We start from the raw sequence: 17,823 nt of genomic DNA on the forward strand, positions 1-17,823 counted from the left end.
CTGTTGCCTATTTAAACCCACTCCTTCCCTCCAGGGACTTCACTTCGCCTAAGAGTCCAGTTGGCGCCTTTCTTCTATCTGAGAGTTCTGCCGCCCATCGGCCCCCTTTTCGACCCTAAGCGTTCTTTGCGTCAACCCCCACCATCTCCGCCAGCTCCCCACCTACGTCGGGCCAATCTAGGTTGGTCCCGAAACTTCTCTTGTCATCGTTGTTGTTCCTTCCTCTTCTTGCTTTGTTTATTTAGCTTCCGAGGGTTTATTCGCAATCTTTCTCGATTTTTCGGGATTTCCTTCTTTCTTTTCTCTTGTTGCTGGCACGGACGTAGAAGTTGCCCGAGCGACCCTCGCCGTCGACGTCCTTTACGACGCCGAGCCTTCAGTCCCCCGAGCCCTTTGAGGAGTTCTCCCGCCAGGGCTTCTGCCCCGGAGGTCCGTCTCGAGGGGATGCTACGGATCGAGAGGAGGAGGAGAAGGGAAACGATGGCCCACAAGTTCAGCGGCTGCTGAGCTGCCACTGAAGGCTCCCACAGCTTCGAAGGAGACTCGAGGGAGAATTTCTTTAACAACAGAGATTTAATAACGGAACTGGCCGGTGAGTGTGTCCTGCCCGAGAATTTTAAAGTAGTTGAACGGGGCGACACCGGTCAAAGGGGTGGAGTTGCCGTCATAAGCTGCGGTGGGCTTCTTGACGTCATCGGGGTCGAGGGACCAGAGGCGGTCGGTGCTGACGGCAGAACTGTAGAACTTGTCACGGGGGCGGTGGAAGTAGCACATGCTGACCTCGCCAAAGTACCTAGGATGGTAATTGTCGGAGAGAATATGGTGGTGGTGCATGCCTCCGGCGTTACCGCGGCCACCGGGGTACTTCCGGTTCTTCTTGAAGCAGGTCGTCGTTGCCGCCGTCGTCGCCGCCGCCGCCCCTTGAGTTCTATCCCGCCCTTTTCCCTTAGGGTTAGGGTTTCGGCAATGGGGCGGAACGAGGCGGAGGGTGAGAGCCGATGGGTTCATCATACGTACTGAAAAATACTGCTGAGAAAGATGAACTGAAAGAAGAAGTCGAAAGCTTGAAGCGGTCTCTAATGTATTCTTTTCAGGTCTTGTCGTATTGTTCTTCTTTCTTTGGCCTTCAGGACTTTGTAACGTATACCTTGTTAATCAAAATGAAAAGGAGATTTTTTGTTATCTTGTCCGTACTTTGTGTTAAATTATCGTCCGTCGAACTTCTTTTATTTTTTTTTATCTCGTTCGATGTCGATGTTGTCTGAAGGTTCCTGGTCGTCGCCACGTTGGTTTGCTTTTCTTGTCGTCTTTCTTTTTCGGCCTTCAGGGCTTTGTAATGCATACTTAGCTAATGAAATGAAAAAAAAAATTTCATTACCTCTTCTACTTATGTGTTGAGTTGTCGTTTGCCGAACTTCTTTCTATTTTTGCCTTGCTCGATATCGATGTCATTCGAAGGTACCCAATCGTCGTCGCATTGACCTGTCCCTTTTGTTTATGGTCGCAGATTTATCCGGGGCCACTTGAGTTTGACGCTTCCTTTCGAAGTTTGAGCTCGGGGGTCTGAACTTCTCGTCGCCTTGAGGAAGCCGTCTTATCCTTGGCCTGTGTTGAGTTCCGTCTTAGAGACTAAGGGTTTTTAATGGGGAGTCTCCTTCTTCATTGAGGCGAGGTGCTTTGTGTCTTTGGTATAGTTTGGCTTCCATTTCTCACTGGTGTAGTCCGTCGCTTTTCTTCACATCTCTCTCCTCTTTTTAAGTAATGGTTCTCCCCAACTCTTTACGGAGTCGCGGGAGCGGAGAGGGGCCATCGAGAAGATTCTCTTTTTTCTTATCAGGTCTTGAACGATCGGATCTTAGTTGGCGTCAGGATGAGGTTCTCCTCCTATTCCTGATGTAGTCGATTTCAGCTCAGATTAGGATGAGGTTCTCCTCATGTTCCTAACAGGGCTGTGGGCGCACATATGGGCATTGCAGGGCCTCTCCCCCCATCCGGTCTAAAAGTAACTGGGCCTTCGACTTTGCTCATGTTAGGACGAGGTTCTTCTCCTGTTCCTAACATGGCTGTGGGGGCACATAAGGGCATTGCAGGGCCTCTCCCCCCATCCGGTCTAAAAGTAACCAGGCCTTCGACTTTGCTCATGTTAGGGCGAGGTTCTCCTCCTGTCCCTAACATGACTGTGGGGGCACATAAGGGCGTTGCAGGACCTTCCCCCCATCCGATCTAAAAGTAATCGGACCTTCGACTTTGCTCATGTTAGGACGAGGTTCTCCTCCTGTTCCTAATATGGCTGTGGGGGCACATAAGGACGTTGTAGGGCCTCTCCCTCCATCTGGTCTAAAAGTAATCGGGCCTTCGACTTTGCTCATGTTAGGGCGAGGTTCTCCTCCTGTACCTAACATGGCTGTGGGGGCACATAAGGGTGTTGTCGGGCCTCTCCCCCCATCCGGTCTAAGGAGAATCGGGCCTTCGACTTTGCTCATGTTAGGGCGAGGTCCTCCTCCTGTTCTAACATGGCCGTGGGGGTACATAAGGACCGTTATATGGGCCTCTCCCCTCATCTGGTCTTAAAATAACCGGACTTCCAACTTTGCTCATGTTAGGACGAGGTTCTCCTCTGTTCCTAACATGACTTTGTTTTTGTTGTCTGAAGGGGTTATCCCCTGTCGTTACGAGTCGATGCCGAAAGGAAAAGATATGCAAATCCCGTCAAGGTCCTCCAGAGATGGAGTTGATGATCTCGATTGGAGGCCGATCTTCGGGCTGCTCTTCCCTCCTCGATGGCTCAGGTTGCGGCAGGGCCCTTGGTCGATCCTCTCTACCCTCAGGTCGGCGTCGAATGAACCTGTCGAGCCGATCTCGTCTGATGAGCTCCTCGATCTCGTCTCGGAGTTGAATGCATTCCTCTGTGTCATAGCCGTGGTCGCGATGGTAGAGGCAGAACTTGTTAGGATTGCGCTTTCCGGGGTGTGTGCGCATCCTTTCCGGCCTTGGGAGCTGCTCCCTGACCTCCATCAGCACCTGAATTTTCGATGCATTGAGGGGGGCATAGCTGCGGAATCTTCCTGGGGGAGAGCCCGCCGAACTCTGCGGTCCGAGCTTCTCTGCCTGCGTGCTCGGAGAGGAGTCTGGGTGCGCTTGTGCCTGGAAGGAGTCCGAGAACGTGGCTGAGTTCAATTGCGGGCCTGCTGGAGTCGCTCGCCTGCCGCTCCTTCGCGGCCTCCTCGTCCTTCAGCTTGAAGGCTTCCTCCGCTCGGGCATATCCTTCGGCCCGAGCTAGCAGATCGGCAAAGTCTCTGGATACTTCTTTTCCAGGGAGAAGAGGAGGTCATTCTTTTGAAGGCCGCTCTTTAAGGCGGCCATCGCAACCGATTGGTCCAGGTTCCGGATGGATTCTCCCTCCTTTTGCTTGATGTTAATGAGGGACTCCGAACCTCACCGGGGATGCCGGCTGCTGACGAAATGAGCCACGAACTGGTGACTCATCTGGTCAAAGGAGAAGATTGTACCCAGCTTCAGTGTTGAGTATCAGTTCCTTGCTGCTTCTTCAAGGTAGATGGGAAAGCTCGACACAAGATGACGTCTGATGCGCCATGGAGCAGCATCATGGTTCGGAAGGCCTCCAGGTGGTTGACCGGGTCTGAGGTCCCGTTGTAGTTATCGAATTGGGGAGCTTGAAGTTCGGCGAGATTGGTTCCTGCATGATCATTTGAGAGAAAGGAGGGTCAGTACAGATGTCCTCATCGTAAGCAGTGGGAGCACGGCGGAGCTCTTGGATCCGCCAGTTCATCTCCTGGAATCTCTGATCCAGGAGGTCCTCTCGATTGCGGGCCTCGAGGGTCTTCTGGTGGAGCGGAGGCAGGGACTCTCCAGGGGTTGAATCATGATCGGACGGAGGACTCTCCACCTTCTATTTTTCTTTTCTGGGAAAGACAAGGTGGCTGGCCCATGTGGCCCGCCCGATCATCGGATTCTGAAACTCTGACGACGCTCTTTCCAGCCGCACCAATGCCTGCGGCTGCTGCTGCTGGCCTGTACTGCTTCGGTGAGGCCTCTGACCTGTTGAACCAACAGGTCAAACTGCTCCATGCCGACTGTCGTCGTCGAAGGAAGAGGAGCCTAGGAAACCGGAGATGAGGCCGGGGCTTGCGGAGCTTGCTGAGATCTGGCCGCGGAGGTCGTTGACCGCTTGGTGGATGCCCTTCGGGGAGGCATCAGGTGGAGATCAGGCAGGCAACCGGAGGAGGAGATGTCGGAGAAGATGACCGGAGGTGGTCCCGTTGAGCGCTCCTTTAAGAACAAGGATACTGCGAAGACACAGACCCTTCCTCTAGCGCCAATCCTGTTGGTGCAAAAATCCACCGGCATCGGAGAAGCTGGAGTCGAGGGAGTCGCGGTCGCGCCGGGACCTGCAAAGAAAGTCTAAACCAGAGTTGGAGGTGCTCCGACAGATCCTCCGACGCTCAAGTCAGTTCTCTGCCTCAACAAGAATGGAGTGCTCGAACGAAAATTTTAGCAGAGTTTTGAGATAGAGATTAGAGCTTAGAGAATAACGTATCTGGGGGTCTCCTTTTTATAGGCGGAGGGCGTAACAGATTGACAGCGACGTCTGTAACCATCTGGTAGTGGGCCGTTCGGGGCATGAAGAGTTTGTTACGGAGAGTAGTAGAGTGGAGTCGTGGCCATCGCCGTGGCCTGCCACGTGGAGCCTGTTGTGGAGAGTGGAGTGATGTCCGTTGACGTAACTTGCCAGAGCATGATGGAGCCGCGTGGGATCCGTTGCAGGAAGTGGAGCAGAGTCGTGGCCATTACTGTGGCCTGCCAGGGAATCCAGGCCTGCCGACCGAAGCTCGGTTGGGGTGTCTGGTGGAGAAGGGTAGCTCTTCGTCTGAGAGGAGCTCGGATGTTGTTGGCGAGCCTTCTACCGTTGGGTGCCTTGGGCGCTAGTACTGCAGGCGAAGGTCATCTGCTGTAGAAGCTCGGTCAGGGACTTCTGTGGACAAAGTTCGGTTTCATGCAGAATCCGACAGAAGGTCGACCGGCAGTGAATGTCGGATGGCGCTGGAGAGGTTCACCCGCTGGAGAGGTTCGGCTGCTGGAGCCCGTGTGTCGTAGGAGTTCGTCCGGAATCTGTCCGCTACAGAAGTTCAGTCGGAGTCTGGTTCCCGTAGAAGTCCGGATGATGATCATATATATATATGCGTATATATATATGTATATGTACATATATATATATATATTATATATATATATATATATATATATATATATATATATATATATATATATATATATATATATATATATATATAATATTTAATTTATTTGAAAATTGGTAATTGAGGAAAATATAGTTGTTTTTATGTAAATGATAAATTTGGGAGCACTAAAGACTAACAAAGTATAGACAAACTCTAGAGTACTAAAAACTAAACTATTAACATTAAAATAATTAAAACAATGAGCACCTAGTTGTGTCCAAATGATTCGGGAACTTGGAGTGATGAACCGGGAACAGACCATGGTAAGCTTTTGTACAAAGTGGTTGTTGGATTTGAACCTTTGTTATTACACTTGTCAGTCCAAATTTTTGCTTTTTTTTTTTCTCTCTCTCTCTTTTCAACAAAAAATTTGAGGGTGGGCCTTAGTGTAATGGTAAGTTAGGTTGCTCTATCTAATTTGGCTATTATGGATTTGAAACATAGAAATTGTCTTTTCATATGCAAGAACAAGACTAACCAGACCCGGGAGCAGAGGAATGAAGGCATTTGGATACTGTTTTTTAAAAAAGGAGAGGAGGTTCTTATTTTATTCAAATGAATTGACTTTGGAAGTGTCAAATACCAGCTATATAATATTAAGGCAATAACTAAATGATTATCATTATTTTTTTTCCGTTATCTTCGTGTTCTTCCTCTCCCCAACCAAATATGAAGGTCGATGCAAGGCGATAACAAAGGATCTGCCACTCTACTTCATTGCCAAATAGAAAGGACTGGCAGAATAGGAAACCGAAGTTATGTTCCTCATCTCAATAAAGACCCAAAGGCTTAATTAGCACGTAGAAATCGAAACGTACGAGGGCACATACATGCAAGGCAGTAACCTATCCCACGATGGTACAACCCAAATGCCGCCACGCACGAGGTTTTAAACGTCGCGATTTCTCGGACCCAAGAGTGCGGTTATATGATACACGACCCACCCCTTCATAGAATCAGTAACCGATCCCCTCCAAAGACCAACACCATCCAAACATATCAACCCAAGAAGAAACCATCCAACAGTAAGGCATGAAGAGGAGGCCGGCCATGGAACGACCCTACGCAGTTCTCCAGAAGAAGCTGGATGAACTCGAATCCATTCTAAACGAATTATTCTTCCATGCAGCCAACAAGGAGGATAAGAGTGAATTCTATGATGAGATAGTGGCAAGGATTGGTTTCCTTAAGACATTGCATGCGGCCGAGATGGAGTCCAACGCTCACGGAACCCCTCACCATCTTCCTCACATTGCCAGAAGGCTGGCGGCCCTTGAGGATGCCTTCCACAGTTGGGTTGATTCTGGGGTGCCGCCGGAAGACCATGTTGATGATCTTTCAGTGTGTTCATGCACTCATTCATGCTTCAACGACATGGTAGAAGATGATGACTGTGTGCCGGAACCGGAATATTTTGTTCCCATGTCAAACAAGATTGAAGTTATGAGTACGGAGAGGATTGAAGAAGAAGTTGTGAGTTCAGAGAGGAGTGAAGAAGACATGGGCGAGCAGCAGAGGAAAAGGTGCAGGCTTGGCAGCCTGCCGTGTGGTTTTATAAGCGCAGCAGTGGCACTGGCTGCAATGGTGATAGGGTTGGCCGCTAACTTCAGCAGGGTGGAGGAGAAAGTTTTCCTTGTGCCAACTTGATAGACCTTATGATCAATCTTTTCTGCGTTCCCCTTTTTTTTTCTTTTGTTTCTGTGTTTTTTTATACTCTTTCATGTTTCTCATCGTTATTTTGTTGTTTATTTTAATTTGAGAAGACCTGAATGTAGCATTTTCCTTGGTTCCCTATTATTATCATTTTTCAAATGACATAATTTCATTACATTGCATGTCTGATTGTTCTTCTGGAGTTGCTCGCTGCATGTGTAATAATTAATTTTTCTAATCTATGTTAATTTGTTTTCCCATCAAACATTCATACCTCTTTTATAGTTCCATAGCAAGGCAATTCTTTTGAACGTGCAAACAATGACCATCGCTGGTTCTATGTATTCCTAAATGCTTTGTTTAAAATTTAGAATCAAGTCGAGGATTTAAATTCCAAATACAATCCAAGAATTTAATCACAAAATTGTGCAAAGATGGAAAAACCTTTTCCTCTTCAAATGCAATGAATTGCCCCAAAAATAAACCCTTCTTTCTCCTCCTCCCTCTTTTCTCCCCGTATGAGACACACAAATGAAGCTCTTACCTTAGACCACACTTCTGGTGTAATTTGTGTGAGTTCATATTTTTCTTCTAACCCTTCTTGATGGTATACCCGAACAGAACACCCAAGAAAGCACAACTGCCGCAAACATTACTGAGAAACCCCTGCGATGTAAATTTCTTTGTTTCTTAACCAGCTCCTGCAATGAAAACTGGAGACAAAATTTGGCTATTTGTTATTTGGAATTCAGGGAAAAAGAAGCAAAAATTGAGAATCAAGTGTAAGTATCAGATGAACACGAGTGGAATTCAGTATTAAAAAAAATTAATAGATAGTATCATTGCTATGTTTATCACCCAATTCAACAACAAATAATGGCATCACTGCTACCTACAATCGCGGAAGATTATGATAGTATCATGGAATCAAAATCATCATTCATGAACATGTGAATAATATACTCCATGGTCTGCTGAATATTGTTACTCACTATATACAAAAACTGGTGTCACAAACTCAAGTTCAGGACACACGACAAGGCCTGTTAAACCTGATCTTCCAGACACGCAAAGAGATATCTACTCCTAGATAATGAAAGGAATGCTTAACATCACACTCTCTCTCTCTGTCCAAACATTCCTTGTGCATAACGGGATATCATCAAGGGTCCAACAGAGACAATGGTACCCACACTACACTTCCATTTTCTTGTCCATTCTGTCCACGAAGGTTTAATCCCTAGAAAATGCTGGAGCATCCCTCCTCTTAAACCAAATTGAACCTTTCAGCCCAAGAAGACATTGAGACTTTTTAACTGCACAAAATTCTACCTTTTGGCAGTCTCCACCACTACTGTAAGTGATACAGAAACTCCTATCTGACACTTCATCAGTTCCACGTCCACTTTATGTGCTTAAACCTTTTTCATTAGACGAAATCCCAAAAAATAATATGAAGTCAAAACTTATGACTAAATAGTCTCTCATGGCAGTACATTAATTATTTAACTCTGCAATTTATTACAAGCACCAAACACACTTATCTGTTCTTCATGGGCATATAGCAAATGCCAACATCCCTATTGGTCCCTTCATTGCATCCTAATAAAACTGTACTGAAGATCTGGCTTCCAGAAGCTCAAGCGTTGATGGAGTGCTTGCTGATTAAGTTGAGCCTGGCTAAATAGAAAAAAGCCAAATTGCAAATTGAACTACAGATACATTTACGGATCGCTTTATGGGGCAGACTCTAAAGGATAACGAGGTCATTCATATTTTCTCATTAGCATGGCATCACGTGGGCACAAAAAGATGTTTTACATGTTAGTTATTGTGGACCCAATTGATGTCATGTTGATAAAAAGTGATACCGCATTGGCTAACCCAAGAGCTTGCCCTGTGAAATGGTTGGACCGGTAATGTTCATCGAAAGCACACTACTTGAAGAAAATAGATCCTGCATGTGAAACGTCAAGAAAAATCGAGAAAACACAGAACAAGATTTTCAGCTAACAAGCTTTTTTAACAAAACCACCGGAATCAAGCAGCAAAGTAACAGAATTTGTGCCATCATCAGAGCCTCAGGAGAAACCATTGATGAAGATCAGAATACTAAGGATGAGTTGTAACTTTTACACTAGCGGGCAGGTTTAATAAGTTAATTGCATCCCACTGGATTCTCCTGTGCCAAATGTTCTATCAATTGCGGATCAATACCACTGCTGTCGTGAGGTTGGAAAAGATGAGGTTGAAGCAGCTCTCTGAACCATGGCATCTGATAGAGACCAGCCCTGATGGTTCTCCCCTTGGTTTTTACAAAGCTTATTGAGGCATAGTCAAACAGGACATCAGCAATGCGTTAAGCACTTTATGAGAACCAGAAACATGCCACAATCTTGGAAAGCCACCTTCAGAGTCTTGATTCTCAGATGCAGCTTTAATGGAGAGTGGCACTCCTATGTTCTACCTTCAAGTAGCTCACTTTTATGGAATCCTATTGAAGAAATGAGAAGGCTTCTTCAAGATCATTTTATATGGGTTTTTGGTTAAGGTACAGCTATTAACACAGTCACCCAGCCCTGGTTCTCCTCCACTCCTTTGTGACAAATGTCTATTTGCTAACAATGTTGAATCGCTTGACAACTGTTGGTACGTTACTCCATGATAGTGGTGAATTGAATTCTCAAATTATTGCTGAGTTCTTTCTCACCACACCGATCCATCAAATTTTGCAGGTTCCCACATCCATTTGAGGTGATGATGTTTTACGTTGGGGAGAGATTAGGAGGTGAAGAATCAAAGTGGAGGAGGTGCCATCTCATGCTCCCAGTAGTAAGTCATGATAAGCCTAATTTAAATTCAGTATTAAAAGTGAAAAATCATGACAGGACACTTTGTTTTCTTTGGAAGTTGGCTTGGGAAAAACTGCCATCGTTAGCATTGAACTCTAGGAGCATTGGTAATCCAGTATCTAAAGATGAAATCAGGATATTAAACCACTAGATCACCTCTTCTTTAATTGCAGAAATGTAAGAGGAGTTTGGCTTTAATGGAACAGTATCATCACTCATATTTTGTGAGCTGACTTCTATCCAAGGTCTTCCTCGTTACCACTCCCAATTCAAATTCTTTGCAAAGGTCTTCGTCCCTACTGCTTTTTATACACTTTGGTCGATTTGGTTCTTGAGGAGTCTTGACATTTTCCATCAGCGGCAACTACCCATCAATTCTGTCTTCCAACATGCTCTATTGCTCACCAATGAATTCTGGCAGTACACTGATGAGTGTGCTTTCAACAGAACAAAGCTTAATGGACAGGAGCAATGACATAGATAATAGCAAGGAAATGTGCTTTGCATAAAACAAGATTGAGGCACAAGCAACCCATAAAAACATCATGGCAAAGCATTATGCTACGATCTGAGCCAGTACCCATGCAGCTACTAACTAAACAGCATTTATAAATAAAACAAGACATAAAAAAAAAATAGAAAACTGGAATGAGAAGATGAGATGGAGAGGTAAGAGGGTTGCTGAAGAAATGGTGGAAAGTTAGAGGCAGAAAAGCAGAAGGGACGAAGATAGAAGAACGCAGGGGAAAACACAACAGGCGAAAAAGAAAACCTATTCTTGTCAATGACCACTGCACTACTACCATTCACCGTTCAAGACTTTTTTCTATCATCCATTTCCACCCACATGGACCAAACCCATCCAACTTGCTTGCTGCCTAACTTGCATGCAAGCTGACCAGACCAACATGGATGCTCTGGAAATTGCTGTGTGGCTTGACTGCCATTGAGGTTGCCGAGGCTCTAGGCTGGGATGCAAGGGTGGGATCAACTATTGTAAAGGGAGAAGTTGAAGACAATTCAGTTCAACAGTGACAATTGGTTAACAAGAAGTGTCTCATGTTGAACCTCCCAATATGTTGAGAAGGAATAGAAATAGTGATTTCATGCTTTGATACCATAGAAAGTTAAGAAACAATAGAGGAAATCATGTAAAGTTGTTTTTAAACACCAACCAGACAGAAAAGAGCGAGCTGTTATCTCGTTAATATTTCTTTTAAGAAGTTGATTTAGTTTCTGGTCTGAAGGTGCCAAAAACATGTAGAAAAATTGGACATAAGTTACACAACAAATTTCCTTGGTAATTACATCACTAAGCTGTATATCCATCGTAAGGATATTGAACTTGTTAAAATCTTTAGTTAAGGGATGATCACAAAAGTCATGCTAGTAATTGCCCCAGTGTTCTAACTGATCATTTTCTTAATTCTTGTGGAAGCTGATCATTTGTGTTGCCTCCATTTACTTATTCCTTTCCCCTTTCCTGTTGAACCTTTGTGACATATCAAGGAACGGAACTATTACCATTAAAGAATCATAATTGTGCTATAGAAAGATAATTCATTATGTGTTCTCATGCGGGATAGTTACAATGTAAAAAAAGACTAAGAAGAGCAATGATGTACAAGTCATGGCAGTAGGCTATGAACCAAAATTGTGGATTATAATGGGAATAAAGGTCTCAAGATGATGATCTATCGTGCATAAGAAAAGGAAAACGGAAATGAAAACGGAAGATCTTGAAATCAGCAGAAAGACTTCAATTTATATCTGACTAACCTTTCAGGCTAATACATTTTAAATATGCATAGATTCCCTAATATAAGGAAATGAAGGTTCCATCAAAAGAAACTGTGTAAACATACCAGCTCTTGTCGGAGTTCCTGATTTTGCTGAATAGCATCACTTTTCTCCTTGGTTAACTTGGAAATCATGGTTAGTGCCTAGGATTAAAGAGGGGAAAAGAAAACATTGAAACAGGTAAATATCACCGTGCCAACCTTTCAAGTACTAATAAAAAGTTACAACAGCATGTAACAGCGGATCTTCTTAGCTTGACAGTGGACGGAATACAGTAATTCAGCTAACAAATCAAGTTACTGTTCTGATCAGATCACTTGCCCAATCAACTATTCAATTAAAAAAACTCTAACAATGAAATTAAAAGACAAAAAAACATGAAAGGAAAAAGGACTATCAAGGTTGAAAAAAAAAAGGCCAATCTAAGTCAAACATAAAAAATAGTTGGAATGGAATTCTGGTAAATTGCTCTCTAGATGCACACATTTAAAACTCTACATCCATGGTTTACTGATACAAGCTTTTCTAGAAAATTTGTGGTTCCTTGGATCGGTGTGAATGGGACCTCAAAAATGGGATTCTGTGATTGATTATTAAATAGAGAGCATGACATGTACTCAAAGAAAAGGGTAGACGGAGACAAGTAATAACATTGAAAAGTGGCACATAAAATAGAAGTTTGCTCCATGTCCCTTAATTTAATTTAAATAATCTCATATGTGACAAACTACAACTTTGACATTGGAAAGTGAAAACTTGAAACAAAAGAGTAATGAAAAGAGCAAGTCAGTGATATGCTTTTCAAATTTTAAAAAAAAAAAAAAAAAGAATAAAGAGATAGGCAAGCGGCCATCCTCATGCAGCCCCGCCCCTTCTCTCTTTGTGCTAAGCCTCCACCACCCTCCTCATGTTTCCTAGTCAAAGCAAGAGAGAGAGGCGATTGGGAGAAGAAATTGAAAAAGCCCTTAGTCACTTGTAGGGTTTGTATGGCCCCATCATCAGAAACTATATGTTGTAAGATATCCAAAAGCAAAGACCTTGTGCACACATGGAAGATATTTTGTAAGCAAAGATCTATATGCCCCTAATAAGGAGATGACTCAAACCAAAAGACATGCATGATGCAGAGTGGAAGAATATCAATAGGAAACTCTGGGAAGTATTTGACAATAGTTATATGACAGTGTATTCCACCATGCATCAGCCGAGAGTTCAACATATTCTTTGCAAAATAGCTAGAAAGATTATGTGAGAGAAAAACAATTGGGAAGAAAGCCTTCAGAATCTGCGAACCTAAAATTCCAGGATAGTGCATCGAGCGTGGACAACCTTAGTTTGCTGCTTGAGGAATTACGAAAGACAATTTTGAAGGTTTTCAAAATGTTTACACCAAAACATTTAGCAATCCTATTTTCACCAAATTGCAGATGTCTACTCAATGTAAAGCAAACAAGAAAATGCGAATATGTTTCCTACAACAGGTGAAACTAAAAAATTCTCTAAACAAAATCAACTGAACAAAATGAGAATAAAAAACACCTCTGGAGATTTTCCCTTTGATGGTTCTTCATGAGAATTTGATAGCTGAAATCATTTTCATTAGCATTCAGTAGAAATCCCAAACATGAAGAGCACACAGATAAATTACATATAGCTAAAAAAATTGAAATGCAAGAGAAAGTGATTACTTGGAAAATAAAGAACAAAACTGCACGGCAATTACTTACATTGTCGAACGAGGATGAAGTTTGGGTTCCTTTATCTAATGTCCTTGGGGACCATCCCTCTTCTGGTTCCTCAGGAACTGGTGAGGGAGGATTAGCAGGAATATAAACAACCCGCAGCTTAAACTCGTCAACTACCTTATCAGGTGCCTTATTGAACTAACAATTCAACAAATTCAATAAAATCACAATAATCCCAAACTATAGAAAGTCAAAGTTCAACAAAAATTGTGAACCCGTATAATCTAGCCACCATTTCAGGGGTTATGTCCTTGGTTGCCGCTCCATCTGCGGCCACAACACTCTGAATAAGGAACTTGTCCCTGCATTGGTTGTCAGGAGGTGCTTCATTTTGAGCTTGCATCTGGACTAATAGACCAACAACGGACGTAGGAAGAAGCGAAATTAGGCTCCAATTGAAGCAATACATTTGCGATTTATGGTTGTTGAAATCATAGAATCCAGTTGAAAACATGCTTTCACCTGTGACACTACATGTCATATGGGGCAAAATGATTCCCATGTTGGGGCGCACGCAATACTTCTTCGGATTGGTTGTTTTAACCTAAACAAAGAAAGGAAGTATAACGCATTCCAAATATAGATCTTTACAATAATAACACCAATAAAAGGAAGAAAATATTTAAAGAAAAGAATAAGTTTAAAAAAAAAAAATCAAGAGAATTACCTTGAAGGCGACATACCGATCGGTCTTGTTGGTCAGTTGCATGCAGCAAGTGATCGGCTTCTTGAGTTCAACTTTTCGAGACAGACATAGTGGCGATCATATCATCAGAAAAACAACCCAGTGATAGCAAAAATATTTCAAACGTTCAAAAAAAAAAAAAAAAAAATCAACACCCAGTCAAGAATGCACTGCCAATTTAAAGAACTTCCTCACCCTAAAATCACAACTACAACAAGATCAACATATGGGTTCTTGGCAAGGGAGAGTGATCAAAGCTCGGAGCACCGATTGCTAGGGATCAAGAAGTTTTTCTGATCTCGAAAGAGAGGATAAACAGAAAAGAAAAGGATCGAGAATGGGTTAAGGAGTAAACTTACATGGGAATTTGAGATCCGAGGGTTTGATTTTAAGAAGCCCTATGCCGCTCATGATCCCAGATCGCGTCTGCCAGCGGAGAGCTCGAGGGTTCTCCTCTTGCTTCCGTCGAGATCGATGGCGAGCGAGCGAGAGGAACTTTTCGTTGCTCTTTTATCTTTTATATATTTTAATTATAGTGCTTGTTTTTATCTGCTTTGGACGAACAATCGAGATCTTGGGGAGCCCTTCTCTCGGGCAGTGGAGAAGACGTGGGTGCTTTAAACCTTCATAGCTTCAGTTGGAATGACGAAAATGCCCATGGTTTAGATCGATATCCGTCGATGTTTAACGGCACCCGCAATCCAGACCACGGGAGAGTAGATTCCCTGACCGACTTGCCGGATTTGCTCTTCGGCACATCCCAACAAAGGAGCCATTCAGCCAATATTTAAACAACGTACGTTCAGTTTTGTAGAACGGAACGTAGGTCAAATATGTCCATATAGGATTCAGCAATCATCAATTAAATCAAATAACCATAACAAAATAAATAAATACATATATACGTAATCGAAACAATAAGTTCAGCCCCCTTCTCACAAAGCCTCTCTCCCCTCAAAGGGCCTCTCAGGCATCTTCTAACGTCCCTTTTCGTGCAACTCTTGTCAAAAACCATGTACTCTCTCTTTGGCTGTAGGACAACTGTTAGACCCTCGCTGCTGACTAGAAGGGTGGTCCAATGCCGCACAAGGTTGAGATTTTTGTAAAAATTTTGATCCAAGGATCAATCGTGTGACAACAACCATCTCCCACTAAAAGATTAAATCATCACTATCTCTCACTTTCATTTAGAAAATAAATTCAAATACATTGAATCTAAAGCTCAAACTAACTTAATATAGACCAACATTTTTTTTAAAAAAAAAATTCTAATAATACTAAGACTTGATAATGTATCTCATACAATCTTAGAGGTCAACTTCGTGGCCGCTTTGCATGCTCCTAAGTTTTTTTTGGATAATTCTAATGAGAAGCTTATTTAATTTTTTTTTCTTTTTAAGAACATCGTGTATACGAGAGATTAGCTACTCAATGCCTTTTAGTTCATCGATATGTATTAATGTGACAATATTGAAATTCAAAAAATTCTCAAAAGAATGGATTTTGGAATTTAAGATGTTCTGGAACTGGTATTAATTTTTTTTTATTTTTTTGATGAAATGCTTGTTTACTTTAACTTAAACATAATTATGTTGGCGGCTAACCCACCTATTGGTTAGCTCAAGACCTTGACACCTTAACCACTGCAGCTTTTACGCCTTGGTTAGGAGTTTGGGAAAGAAAAAAAATATTAGTAAGGAGAGAAGAGAAAAGAAAAGAAAGTATATCTCTTTTCTTTTGATTGAAAGTTTGAAGAAAGAAAAAAAAATTCTCTTCTTAATTGGAAGCAAAGAAGAAAAAAAAATATCATAATCTTCTTTTATTATTATACTTTTGAAAGGAACCTAACAAACTCAAGAAAGAAATAAAAAAAAGATCTTATTTTTTAATTTTTTTCATCTTTCTTTTTATTTTCATTAATTTTTTTCATCCACGGGAGTTTCAATCTAATGGGAGGCTTAGATAAGATACTTGAAATAAGCCTTAAGATTGAATATAATATTAATTTCGTTCTTATCATTAAAAGAGTAAGATGAAATTATAAAAGATTCACTAATTCTCAATTTCTTTCTCTCTAATTCCATTCGATTTGGAGGAGAAAAAATTTGTAGATTTGAGGGGATTTGTATTCCCTCTTTTTTTTCTTTTTTTTTTTTCTTTTTTTTCTTCTCTCCTATTCTTCTCTCTCAACTAAGGTGTTAGCGATTTTTCAACTATTTATTTTCATGATAATTAAGAAGACTAAGAAGCATGCAAATAGTTTTCTGAGCAATTGGAGACTAAAATTATTTTTAGTTTCAGATAGATGGCCAATATGATATGATACTAAATGTTCATGATATAAATAATTTTTAAGCTTCTTCACCACATGTGGATGATCTTGTATCATAAATTGATTGGAGGTGGATTCAAGTAATTATGGAAAGATCACTAGGGCATTAATCTCTTCTATTAAATGTACATGACAAATAAACTTCAAGAATTTAATATTGCGAGTAGTGTAACAATAAGCAATGAAAAAAAATTAATATGCGAGTAGCGAGTAGCGTAACAATAAGCAATGAAAGAAAAGTGATGACATCAAGATTTTTTACCTTAGTAAACAAATGGAGAAAAACATGAAACTCTAAGTAGTACATGCTCGACAAAGTCCGACTAGTAGGATAGTTATCAACCAATTTAACCCTTCTTTTAGGAGCCCTTAGTTAGTGAGCTCCAAATTATATGCACATTTCCCTCCACCAAGTAGTATCTTTTAAGAAAGGGAGGTCAGTATTGCAGTCCAAGCATCTGATGCGTTAAATGGTGAAAGAATCTATCTCTAGCTATGCATTTCTAGCTTGAATAAACCCAATCTTCAAGATGTATAGCCAGCTAAGAAATTCGAATTGCCATGATCTCTTTTATTTGAGAATTAAGATGGGAGAAAACATGGTCAAAAATCACGTAAAGGTTGGATTTGAACACATCAGCGATACAAACATCAAATTACCTGACCAACTGCACCATTTAGCACCCTCAACCACCATGATCCCCCTTATAACAGTGGAACCAAGTAAACTGAAAGTCCTAAGAGGTTTGGCAAAAACTAGATTGTAAATTTTCTTCCTTTACAATGAGGTTAGGGTTTTGTTGATTATCATAGCTAGTATTATTTTTTTAAGAGGTGAATGAATTCTCTCTTTCTGGTCAATAACAATGCTCTACCTTTTTTTGGGTAATAAGAAGAATGCTTCAGTAATAAAATTCAGATTTGTCCCCAGAAATTATATATATTTGCTTACTCATTATGTCCAACCTGACTGCCAATCAGAAATTAGTGGAACGGAACCGGAATCCATCTTGCATCACAAAATAAGAGGAAATAAAGAGAGATATTTTACCCTCCCTTCCAAAAGGCGCACATCCTACATGAGTACTGTCATAGCCCAAAACCTAGCCCAACCCAAGCCCATACCATCGAGACCCAAGCTCAAAAAAAAAAAAAAAAAAAAAAAAAAACAGAGGAAAAACTGGGAAGAAGACTCCCGATAGGAGTCTTCTTCTCCGGCGAGACCCGAACGAGATCAGAATCCTAGGACCTCTCGGAGTCCTAGGGTCCTCTATAAAAAGACCTTCCTTTCCTTGAAGCCGATCATCGGCCTTCTTCCCTCTCTTTCTCTCGATTTTCTCGAATTAGAGCCGCGGACACCCGCCTTGTTCTCGCCGTGACTGCTCACCGACGAGATCACCGGAGGTCGAGGTGAGTTTCCTTTCTCTTCCCCTCTTCTTCCCCTTCCTCCCGTGCCCTTGTACGCGGCTGCCGGCGACGGGAGTCCCGATTTCCG

The 17,823-nt window shown here is 42.2% G+C and overlaps 1 protein-coding gene across 1 annotated transcript; it reads right to left on the reverse strand.

Moving 5' to 3' along the window:
• Positions 1-7,227: 7,227 nt before the first annotated feature.
• On the reverse strand, positions 7,228-14,607 carry LOC105043611 (vesicle-associated protein 1-3). The gene is given in 9 exon segments (XM_010921207.4): positions 7,228-7,552; positions 7,555-7,627; positions 11,632-11,709; positions 13,106-13,150; positions 13,294-13,449; positions 13,544-13,659; positions 13,774-13,855; positions 13,979-14,049; positions 14,356-14,607. Coding segments are annotated over 9 exon segments (720 nt in total). The 5' UTR covers positions 14,408-14,607; the 3' UTR covers positions 7,228-7,505.
• Between the last annotated feature and the right edge of the window lie 3,216 nt (positions 14,608-17,823).

Source organism: Elaeis guineensis, chromosome 4 (genome assembly GCF_000442705.2).
Source record: "Elaeis guineensis isolate ETL-2024a chromosome 4, EG11, whole genome shotgun sequence".
In the NCBI taxonomy this organism is placed as follows: Eukaryota; Viridiplantae; Streptophyta; class Magnoliopsida; order Arecales; family Arecaceae; genus Elaeis; species Elaeis guineensis.